Source organism: Meles meles, chromosome 6 (genome assembly GCF_922984935.1).
Source record: "Meles meles chromosome 6, mMelMel3.1 paternal haplotype, whole genome shotgun sequence".
Taxonomy (NCBI): Eukaryota; Metazoa; Chordata; class Mammalia; order Carnivora; family Mustelidae; genus Meles; species Meles meles.
Genome location: NC_060071.1, coordinates 108913078 through 108925739, shown reverse-complemented (window position 1 = coordinate 108925739; position 12662 = coordinate 108913078). Strand labels below are relative to the sequence as shown.

At 33.2% G+C, this 12662-nt stretch overlaps 1 protein-coding gene across 1 annotated transcript in view; it reads left to right on the top strand.

The window, feature by feature from the left end:
* EXOC5 (exocyst complex component 5) overlaps nucleotides 1-10671 on the top strand; it is a 70556-nt gene extending 59885 nt beyond the window's left edge. Inside the window, exons 14-18 of the mRNA XM_046009546.1 lie at nucleotides 2757-2877; nucleotides 4075-4161; nucleotides 7282-7390; nucleotides 7587-7802; nucleotides 8445-10671. Of these exons, the coding sequence (XP_045865502.1) occupies nucleotides 2757-2877; nucleotides 4075-4161; nucleotides 7282-7390; nucleotides 7587-7802; nucleotides 8445-8633 (722 nt within the window). The 3' untranslated portion in view covers nucleotides 8634-10671. The remainder of the gene's footprint in view (nucleotides 1-2756; nucleotides 2878-4074; nucleotides 4162-7281; nucleotides 7391-7586; nucleotides 7803-8444) is intronic.
* The last annotated feature ends 1991 nt before the right edge of the window (nucleotides 10672-12662 follow it).

Here is a 12662-nt window from a genome sequence, read left to right as displayed (position 1 = left end):
GATGTATGAACCAGAGAGCTGAATGGTGTAAAAGAGATAAATGGAGTATTTAGAGAAAGTATTTTAAGAGAACAGCATATATGCTCTTCTGGCTAGGAATCTTCTCTTTTTTTTTAGATTTTTATTTATTTATTTGACAGACAGAGATCACAAGTAAGCAGAGAGGCAAGGCATAGAGAGAGAGAGGGAAGCAGGCTCCCCACCGAGCAGAGAGCCCGATGCAGGACTCGATTTCAGGACCTTGAGATCATGACCCAAGCCAAGGCAGAAGCTTAACTCACTGAGACCCAGGTGCCCCTGGCTAGGAATTTTATCTATCATCCACCATTATTATCTAGTCCTTAGCACATAGTAGATGCTCAAAAATGTTTATTGACTGTATATCACACCCTTTTAAAACGTTTTTTTAACACTGAAGCAAAATTGCCCATAATTCAGTAAACTTGTGAAGCATTTGTATCCTGCTTCTTTTTTAAACTTAATTACAGTGGACTATTTTTTTTAAAAGTTTCTTTTCTTTTTTTTTAAAGATTTTATTTATTTATTTCACAGACAGGGATCACAAGTAAGCAGAGGCAGACAGAGAGGAGGAAGCAGACTCCCTGCCAAGCAGAGGGCCCAATGCGGAACTCGATCCCAGGACTCTGGGATCATGACCTGAGCCGAAGACAGAGGCTTTAACCCACTGAGCCACCCAGGCGCCCCAAAAAGTTTATTTATTTTCTTAAGTAATCTCAGTACCCAGTGTGGGGCTCAAACTCATGACCCCCAAGATTAAGAGTCACATGCTTTTCTGAGCCAGCCAGGCACCCCAATTATAGCAGACTCTTGACATCAAATGTTTAACATTTGCCATTTGCAAATGACTTAATGTGGCAGTTTGTATTGGGATAATAATGCCTCAAAGATATTAAGAAAATTAAAGAAGATAATGAAAAAAAGTAACAATAATTTGAATCCATATGGTTATTTAGCTCATATGGAAATCTAGTATCTTCATTTTAGTAGCTATATTCACAATTTGGAAAGGCTTAGAAAATTTGCTGGTAGGATGAAAATGTCTCTTATAATTCATAAGTTTTCTTCCATGTAGCCATTTAATTAACAATTACTGTTGTTACTTCTAATGATAGTTCAAAATTTTGTCATGTGTATATATATATTATAAAGTTAAATAAAGTTAACTATCCCCTATTACTAGACATGTTGGATTTTTTTCAGCAATTTGATAATAGAAATAATGCTGCAGTGAACATTGTAGAGCTTAAAGTGTTTTCCTTATTTTGAATTATTTTCTCTGTATGAAATCCCAGAGGTGAAGTTAGCAGATCAAAGTGTGTTACTAGAGGCATGTGGCTGGCTCAGTTTTGTAGAGCATGCAACTCTTGATCTCTAGGTTATGAGTTTGAGCCCCATATAGGGACTAGGGTTTACTTTTAATAAAAGGAGGAAAAAAAAAACCCACAAGGTGTATTACCAGTTTTTAAAAATTTCTATACATATAGAATTTTCCAAAAGGGTTTTTTTACACTAATTTACACTGCTGTTGTCATAAATAGTTGTACCAGTTCTTCTGCATAACATTGAATAATCCTTTAAAAACTTCAGTGGTTAAAAACATACATAAATGGGGCGCCTGGGTGGCTCAGTGGGTTAAAGCCTCTGCCTTCGGCTCAGGTCATGATCCCAGAGTCCTGGAATCGAGCCCCGCATCGGGCTCTCTGCTCAGTGGGGGGCCTGCTTCCTCCTTTCTCTCTCTGCCTACTGTGATCTCTGTCAAATAAAAAAAAAAACAAAAAACCATAAATAACTACCACACAAATAACTACCTTAATTTTAATATCTTTTGTTAATAGTAAGGGTTTTCCACAAAATTTTTTTTTCTTGTAAGTTTATGTTGGAGCCTTTAATTTTCTTATCAGTTGGTGATTTTGACTTTTATGGGAAAATGAAACACCTTTGTTTTCATTTTTAAAACTTTGAAAAAAATCATCATCCTATAAAGAATTGTAGTTATTAATTTCATTTTCTCATACGTGAATATTTTCCCTAACCCACTATGCCTTTTAATTTTAGCTAGAAACGTAAACATCTAAGGTTGGAATGGACCTTAGAATTTATCTATAGTTCTTTTAAAAAAAAGAGGAAACTAAAGTCTGGAGAGGTCAGCTTTTTTTTGGAGTCAGCATATTGAGTCGGCTGAATATCATGCTGAAAATAAAGAATTTATTTTGTAGACAGTGAGGAGACTTTGAATATTTTTGAGGAAGTAAGGGAGAGCAAGATGAGTAAAATGTGTAAGTTTAAATATGTTACTCTGGCAACAATACATAGCAGGAAAGAGTGATTTGAACCCAAGAAACTAATAAAAAATTATTTTAACTGTTACCAGAGATAATGAGGCCTTGTTAAAAGAAAAATGGTGGAAATGTATGCATGGCTAATGTGGAACCATTAGGCATGAGAATGGGAAAGGAAAGGAGAAGATACGGTTCAAGATGATTCATTTATTGATTTATTTTTTGGTTTATCTCAGCAAATAATGAAGACTGGGTAGATGGGGAAATTTTTCATGTAAAAATTTTGGATTCACTTTTTATTAAGTTATTGAGCTTAATTTTACTCTTCTATTCACAAAAATCATTGCTGATTTATTAAAATAGGAGTTACTTTTATTTATTATGCCATGTTCTTTTTTCTGTTGCCAAGATGAATTTCAAGTATGATTCTAATACATACATGCCTTCCAATTTTAGGAATTCCCTCTTCAGATTCTAGGAATGCAAATCTCTATTTTTTGGATGTTGTGCAACAGGCCAATACTATTTTTCATCTTTTTGACAAGCAGTTTAATGATCACCTTATGCCACTAATAAGGTTAGTCAAATTGATTTTCTTGGTATTTCAGAGGTATTTCAATTATAATACTACATGTATAAAGGTATGCAACAAAAATTTTATATGATTAATTGGACAGATTTTAATAAGGCATTAAATAAGATTTGGTTTATATCTTCCTATCAGTTTATGTGACCTTTTAAGGTATGTGAGGATTAAATAATGTAGAGTATACTCACATGAACATGCCTTATAAAATTTGTATGTGTACTATTATTGAAGAGGAAAAATATATGTAAAAGATAAAATTTTATTTCATTTGTTTATTTTATTTATCAGAGAGAGAATGAGAGAGAGAGCACAATAAGGGGAGGGGTTAGAGGAAGAAGCAGACTCCCCGCTGAGCAGGGAGTCCAACTCAGGACTCTATCCTGGGACTCTAGGAGTATGACCTGAGCTGAAGGCAGTTGCCCAAACAACTGAGCCACCGAAGTACCCCAAAAGATAAAATTTTAAACATTTTATTGTATACATTGATATCCCAAGAAATTACTTCATAAACAATCTCAAAGATAAAGATAACTTGTGATCCCTGAATCACACTTTAAAAGGAAATGTACTATTTTAAGAACTGTAATGCCTTATGGTGCAAAACTCACCTGACTAATAGGGTTGCATATTCCTTAATAGTTTAGGTGGTTTTTGACATTTAGATGGCATTCAGAAGGCAGATGTGATTGTCAAATTTGTTTTCATAATAAAGGAAAGCAAAATACAACTGGATTGACTATTAGTTTTCAAATTTTAATTAGTACAATTTACTATATTCTTAAGACTCTGGTGATAGCCTTTTGGGGTTTGTTCATTTTTGTTTTACTGTTAATCTAGATATTTAATTAAAAAGGAAACCAAATAATCCCAAAATTTCAAAATCACATATGTTTATATTCTTAAGGGATATCTTCTCTTACATGAAAGTAACATCAAAATCTTCCTCTTCCTTCTCATGTAACTGGTTAATTTTTCCTAGTGTGACTGTTAAGCATAGTAATACTACTCAATTTCCTAGTATTAAATTGGGGATAGCAATTACTATGTAATGTGCTTCTTGGATTTGTGAGCAAATTAAAACAATACATGTGTATTTATAAATGTTTATAATAATACACATGTGCATGTGAAAAACTTTTATAAGGCTGCTAATGTGATTTTTTTTTCCCTTTAAACATTCAATAGCTCTTCTCCTAAGTTATCTGAATGCCTTCAGAAGAAAAAAGAAATAATTGAACAAATGGAGACGAAATTGGATAATGGCATTGATAGGCAAGTTGTTAGTTTTACCTTTTATATTTTTTATGTTTATTTTTAATTTTTTTTTTTAAGATTTTATTTATTTATTTGACAGATAGAGATCACAAGCAAGGCAGAGAGGCAGACAGAGAGAGAGAGAGGGAAGCGGGCTCTCTGCGGGACTCGATCCTAGGACCCTGAGATCATGACCTGAGCCGAAGGCAGAGGCTTAGCCCACTGAGCCACCCAGGCGCCCCTATTTTTAATTTTTTAAAGATTTTTAAAAAAGATTTATTTATTTTAGAGAAAAGAGAGCTCTGGGGGAAAAGGCAGAGGGAAAGAGAATCTCAAGCAGACTCCCTGCTCAGCATAGAGCCAAGACACAGGGCTCAATCTCATGACTCTGAGTTCATGACCTGAACTGAAATCAAGAGTCAGATGTTTAACTGACTGAGCCACCCAGGCATTCCTTTAAAGATTTTATTTTAAAGTCCACACCCAACATGGAGCTCACACTCAAAACCCTGAGACCAAGAGACATATGCTTCACCAACTGAGCCAGCTAGTTTTTCTCTTAAGTTTTTTAAATTGTAAAAATACCATTATAAATGCAACATGAAAATGTTTTTCAGTATGTTTAGTTATGCTTTTAAACTAGATTCAATTGAAAACCATTTTTATAGGCCACCACTTTCTCCTCCTCTTCCTCTTTCCCTCTCTCTGTCCAAACTCCTTAAAAATGGTATGTAACATAGAGGATTTTATTTTCATTTAGAATTTTCAGGCTTAATATCTGAAATGCTTTAAATAAATATACTTGTTTACTTGTTTTCTGTAAATTTCATTAAGTGAATGCAAACTCTGTATTCAAACATTTTTGTAACTTTTGTTGTAGTTAATAACCTTATTAATACTGTAGAGCAGTGGGTCTCTTTTCTTGAGATGATGTGGTGGGCATTTATTAATGATGATGATAGTTACCACTTTTCAAGCATTTGGTGTATGCTAGTGCAAGGACCTTTACCTGTATTATTTTATTTATTAGGTAGGAAATACTGTTTTACAGATGAGGAAATAGAGGCTTAAAGAAATTAAGTAATTTGTTCAGAATCACATAGTTAATGGTGGCAGAGGTGGAACTCAAATTCTAAAGCTCATGCTACTAGATTTGGGCCTATCTTTTTCACTTATTGTAATTCTGTTCCTTTCTTTTCTATGAAGGAAAGCATATTTGGCTGCAAGTTAGTTTCAGTGCTGTTATAAGGATAACCTGGAATCCACTCTAATTTATGAAAAAATGGAATAATTTTTCCTATATCAGTAATATCAAACTTGTAGCTACCTTCTCACTAAGATCAACAATTACCGTTGAGTATATGATAATGAAGGAAAGAAAGATTAAATTGAAAAGTAAAACTAGGAAAAATAAGGATGTTACAAAATTAGTTACTGAGATGAATTTACTGAATTATAGGCTTAGAATAATCCTAAAACTGGTCTCTCCCTTTTGTTTTTAGTTAGGACCTCATGAGATTATACATACATAGAACTGCATTTAATACAATTACAATGTGTATGATACATTGTTCACATTATAATCATCACTTCAAGAAGTATGTATTTTTCTAACTTAAATCCCTCAATATTAATTTGTTTCTTCTTGCTTTACCTCAGAATACCTGAAAATCATATTTGGGACATGGGGAGGTTAGATATGTTTAAATTTCAGAGATATAGGAAAGGTGTATTTTCTTGTTGTCTTCTTAATATTTTTCTGTATCAGCCTTAATCTCAGAGTCTTTGCACTAGTTGATGAATTGAAGGCACAGTATTCTGTAGTGGTCTCATGAATGTGAACTTCTCATATTTTACCCATGTACCATGGGGCCAAGAGGTGAGCAGAGCATTCATCTTATACCTTCTGATATTTTCAGACCAGTATCCATCTATAGGTGTTAGGTCAGAACCCCCTTGCTTTTAAAACTCACATCATCTTTTCTTATTGCTGTGTCTCTCAATCATTTATGTTAGTCTGCTGCATTTATTGAGGATTCAGGCATCTGGCTTACAGTTTTTCTTTTAACCTTAAATCTTAGGTTACTTCTACTTCCATGTGTGTGACCCATTCATTTTCTTGATCATCTTCACTTTAGCTACTTAATCTCATATCCTACTAGACCTCGTTATCATTGGTAACAAAAACCTCAAGCTTGAATATCCCACTCATTGCTCACAACCTCCTGTTCTTCCAACTCCATAACCTGCTTTCTGACCTCAGCAGGAACTCCAGCCCTTAATATATTTATCTTATGCCAATCTACTATCCTTTTCTTTATTGTTATGCTTAGGTTGTTTGATCCATCTCTTAAATTAGTCCCTTATAATTACCATAAAATCTGTTTCCATTAACCTTATCTATCTTATTGCAGATCCAAGGTTTTGGATCAGTGCAGTCTCTTTTATTCCCATAACTGGATGGCTGATCACTGTTGGAGAATAACACATAACTTCAACGTTATCGGTGCTGCTATAAACCCATGTTCTCATTTCCCCACTGAATCATTAGTACCATTTGTTCAGCTTCCTGCTTATCCTTAGACTGTGAAACTCCTATTCTTCTCACCAATTCTTCCAAACGTTGGCCATTATCTTAAATCCTCTATCTTCCCCTCTTCCTAACCAGTTTCTATATATGGTGGTTTTTTGTTTTTTGTTTTTAAAGATTTTATTTATTTATTTGACAGAGAGAGAGAGACACAGCGAGAGAGGGAAGACAAGCAGGAGTGAGAAAGGGAGAAGCAGGCTTCCCGCCGAGCAGGGAGCCCAATGTGGGGGCTTAACTTAACACTTAACTTAAAGGCAGACACTTAACAACTGAGCCACCCAGGTGCCCCTCTATATCTGGTTGTTAAGGAAGTAAGTTAGTGACAGGTTTCTCACATCTTTAAGATTACCATGAATAAAGTATTGGGCCAGAGCAGGAAGCTAATAATAGCAAGACCTAGAATTTATTTTTTCTAAAATCTAAAGTCTACAGGTAGTAAATAATTTTATGGTGCTCTGAAATTAAATAATTTAATTTAGTATAAATAATACAAATTAAAGGAAATTTAAAATAAATGGGTAAAATATATGGTGTTCTTAATTCTCTAGGACATTAAATTGTATGATTGGACAGATGAAGCATATCTTGACTGCAGAACAAAAGAAAACAGATTTTAAGCCAGAGGATGAAAACAATGTTTTGATTCAATATACTAATGTGAGTAAAATAATTCAGTATACTAGTAAGAATACCTACTATACATAATATTTTCATTAACATTTTCATTGGTGTATCTTACTGTGCTCTATGTTTTTTCTTTTATACTTAGAGATTAATGAGACACTGTATGTATTTTCTTACTAGCTAAGCTGATACACATTTCTATGTAATAAGTGTAGAAAAAATTTTACAGGCCTGTGTTAAAGTCTGTGCTTATGTAAGAAAGCAAGTGGAAAAGATCAAAAATTCCATGGATGGGAAGAATGTGGATACAGTTTTGATGGAACTTGGAGTACGTTTTCATCGACTTATTTATGAGCATCTTCAACAATATTCGTACAGTTGTGGGGGTGGCATGTTAGCAATTTGTGACGTAGCTGAATATAGGAAGTGTGCCAAAGACTTCAAGGTATGTATTCACAAATATAAAACTTGTAAATAGGCTCAAGAACATAAGTCAGACCATTAAAAATGCATGCTGACTTATAATCACTACTGAAAAGTTTAAAACTTGTTGATATTGTAGTGAGACAGATCTAACATTTCCTAACTGAAAGAGTAATGTTCTAATCATATTTTCAGTCTTAACACATTTTTGCTCTGTGCTGTATTTTAGATAAGGCCATATTTCAGTTCAACAGTCCAAATGACATTGTTGACTTCCATAACTAATGCTGTGTATATATATCACACATCAGGAAAATAAGTTCTTTCTTCATGTACATCTCTCTGAAATCAGTTTTCCTTAGGCTTAAATTATTTAAGAAAAGTGCTATATTAATGGTAACTAATTCTAATCCATAGAAGTATAAATGACAACTGTTGAAGGAAATTGGCATGGATCTTTTCAAAAAAATTATACCAAGTTTATTTAATGTCTGAAATATTTAGGTTTTAACAATTTCAGGAGTTTTTACAGTTTTTAATATTGAATCCTCCCACATTAGTAAGTCTTAACAGTATATAAATGAGAAGAATTTATAAAATAATTATAAAACTAGAAATTGTTTTGTGTCAATGTTATTTTTTTTCTTCTCTTATTTTAATTCAGATTCCACTGGTATTACAGCTTTTTGATACTCTGCATGCACTTTGCAATCTTCTGGTAGTTGCCCCAGATAATTTAAAGCAAGTCTGCTCAGGAGAACAACTTGCTAATCTGGACAAGAACATTCTTCACTCCTTCGTACAACTTCGTGCTGACTATAGATCTGCCCGCCTTGCTCGACATTTCAGCTGAGGTTGAATATACAAGGGAAACGTGTTGTACTTCAGCAGGCCTTGGTTGATAGAAAGCACAGGAGATTTCTTATGACACAGCCAACATTTTATTGAAAAATGACTGTTTGGAGAAACAGCAGCCATACTTACCCTTGAGATTTTATTTGAAATTTAGACACTACTGGCCATATTTTGTTTTTTTCCACTTAAGTTGAGTTTTAATTCTGTTCTTGAACTTACAAATTTCAGATTCTAAATTTCAAATTCTGTGAAACTACCTGTCACTCTTTTCATATTGGAAAATGTTGGTGTCAGAAGACAAATGTGATGTTATCAGTGTTCCAGTTGACATTCTTTAACATACTCTGTTGGGAAGTTTCACCATCCTATTTTGCGTTAATGGTAAAATACAACAAAACTGCATTTATTATTTACCAATTTTAATGACCTTTACAGCACTTGGTAATTGTTAAACAAGTTATTTTAGGTTTTCCTATTGAACTTTTGCCTCTTTCAAAAGGTTAGTAATTGAGCATAATTTCTGTAGTTGGTTAATTGGATTTTTTTCCTGAGGTATAATAATATTCCAAGAAAAATGTTATAGACTAAACTAAAATGATGAAATGTTTTCTGTAGATATTAGGTGTGGATCAGGATACATCTGCTTTCTGGGTAAAAAAAAAAAAACCTTAAAGTTTACTATTTCTTATTTTGTAAACAGATTTTAAGCCAATGCTAGCAAGAAATTAATAAGTCTGCCTTATTTTATATTTCACTTAAGATAAGGTGGAGGACCTTAACTAAAGGACCCTATTTATTCATTATTTTAATATTACAAGGGAAATAAAATGAGGTATAGTCTAAATGGTGAATATGAGAAATATTGACAGTGTTTAGCAATAGTACAGTCCTTTAGGATTTCTTTCTTAATGCTAAACTGGAATAAGATGGGATGGCTAAACATAAGTAATCTATTGTTAAGGAGAATTGGGAATTGATAGCCTTATATATTCTACATCTGGAGATAAGCTTTGTAAAAACTGGTTTGCTTTTCAAATCTATAGTTTCTGTCATTATCTTTTTCAAGGTATTTCTGAAGCAGTTCTTACTGATTGGAATTAATTGAATTGACTTAATGTGGTGACATAATAAATCACTTATAAAATTTTAAACATCAAGTGGAAATTCAGAAAGGCTATTACTCTACAATTTCTATAAACTTGCTCTGTAAGAATTCATTCTTATCTATATGTAGTGTTTCAGCTTCCTTTGTGTTTTTCATAATCATCTAGGAACAGATAAACTTTAATGTTCAGCTCATTCTTGGCATTTTTTTTCCCTTTAAGAACATTTTTGGCCTAATTTTGGCAAACCACTTTTCTTTTAAGACTATGTTTCTGAATGGTCGTCAATTTTACCAAAACTTCCAGGTCCAACGCTAGCTACTGTTTAAATTACTATTGACTGAATATTCTTCATTTTCTGTTTAGCCCAGTGTTACCAAGCTAAGGAAGAGAAACAAAGTATGCCAACTTTTATCAAAGCATTTCAGGAAATCGTGGCAGTTTTAGAAGGCTGTCTAGTTTTCTATTCCTTAGCCAAGGGAAGCCAGAACAGATTTTGGATTCTAGAGAAAGTCATATGCTTGTACTATTGCCATTTTAGAAAGCTCTGATGTGAATTCAAATTATACCTCTGTTACTTAAAGCCAACAATTTTAAAGCAGTAGTTTTACTGGCCATTTGAACTCTTTGTACACAGTGTCAATTTGTAAAAAAAAAAAAAAAAAAAAAAAAAAAAAATCTTAAATAAAACATGTGAGAAACATTTTAAGACTTCCAAATCAGAGAAGTGCTTCAAATTATTTTGTTTGGATTAATTTTTAAAATGTAAAGCCTATACATGTTGCTTAGATATTTTGTTAATTATTATTTCCATGCTTGAGTTTTGTGCAATATTTTCCGTTATGTCCATTGACCAAGGCAGTGACAAAGAAAACTCGTAAGTGAATACTTAGAAGTGTTAACATTAATGCTTTAATAAACAAATTCCCTGCAGTTGTTTTTTTTATTTCACTCCATTTTTACATCTTTAGGATATCTGTACTTAATTTTATAAATTATTTCTATTCAAGTTTTCAAGATGTTCCTTATTTTTTATAGCATAGGTCTTCTCACTTCCTTTTTTTAGCAGAAAAGTACTTTATAACTAAGATTAGAAATTTAACCTAAACTGATTATCTTTCTCTAAGAAAAAATTGTTTTTTTACAAACCCGTATGCATTCCTTGCAGTCTTTGTATTCCAGTTTTTAAAGTATTTTTTATATTTGTGGCCACTATAAAATTATATCCACAATTTATGACTCAGATGATCAATAAGTAAGATGTTTTTCATGTGCACACGGTAAAATTTTAGGTAGCAGTAACAGAACTTTGTGTATTAGTAACTTTAGCCAACAGTGAATAAGGAAAATCTTTACAGTTTTCTACAGTTCCACATGAGCTAACAGGCAATGTTTAGGTAATGTTTGGAAGTTGCAAATATGCACCAAAACACTACAAATTATATTTCTTTAACTTGAGTATATTCTGTTTGCAAAAAATGGTACAGAAAGTGAAATACAGAACACAAGTTTAAGAAGTCTAGCGTGTATGCTATGATATTGAAAATGACAGTCAACCAGAGTAGATGAAAAGCCCTTACGAAGAATTATTAAATGACTAGCCCTTACAAAGAATTATTTTTTTTTAAATATTTTATTTATTTGACAGAAAGAAATCACAACTAGGCAGAGAGGCAGGCAGAGAGAGAGGAGGAAGCAGGCTCCCCGCGGAGCAGAGAGCCCGATGCGGGGCTCGATCCCAGGACCCTGAGATCATGACCTGAGCCGAAGGCAGAGGCTTTAACCCACTGAGCCACCCAGGCGCCCCACAAAGAATTATTAAATGATGCTTGGATGGACCTTTAGATAGTTGACTACTTCAAGACAAGTATTTAGCCTCTTTTTGAGCATCACCATGGTTGCAAGTCCCTAGCACCTTCCCTTTTTAAGTAAGAGCTGCTTTGATATATTTAAATGATTTTCTTTCCTCTTTCATTTAAAATATTTCACTATCTGAATATCAGCCTTCTGACTTACAGTGAAATAATTGAATTATCAGACCGACTCAAAGTGGAGAATTTACTGCTTCCTTAAAATGCCTTTTCTTCATCTGTGATGGTGAATAGTTACTAGTATCTGGATAAAGAGATTTTGATTCCTGAAATGCCACAAAACCTTTTAAGGTTGTCATGTTTATAAGGTAGTGGCTAAGGCATGCTTGAACATATGAGAGTAAGCAAGGTTCACTTAGGGCATAATTTGTCATTGACTTAAAAAGCTCACCTTTGGGAATTTAATTTTTTTTTAATACAAAATTATGGTGTGTATTACCCACATATTAACTCATTGACTCAGGAGTGTGAGATGTTTCCTAGAAGTGTACTGAATTCTTATGATTTTTTTTGGAGAATTTAACATCAAAAGTACTTTATGCTTTTATCCAAGTGAAATTAGTTTAACTATATTCAGTTCCTGTAGTACCTCCCTCTGCTTGAGAAAATTGGACCTGAAATACATTGTGTACTTTGGAGGAAAAGACCAGTCCATGTTGTTAGAGTAAGTAATTCTGCCTAAAGTAAAAATAGCAATTTTTAAATTTTGATGCATAATAAAAATAATGATAGCTACATTTATCTAGTCAGGTCCTATGTACTATGCTAACCATTTGTATACATGATCTCATTAGATTCCAAAGCAGCCTTAGGAGTTGGGTACTATTACCTCCATTTGACAGATGAAACATCTAAGGCACAAAAATGTTAAGTAGACCTACTCAAGGTCTATAGCTAATAAAAGGCTCAGATTGAAACCTAAGTCTTTCTCACTCTTTATGTTCTGTACACTCTTCTTGTTTAACATTTAAATAGGCTCTTAGTTTTGATAGCCTTATTAATTTTTGCTTAATCTAATCCTCTTCTCATCCAGTGTTTGGTTCACTGTAGTGT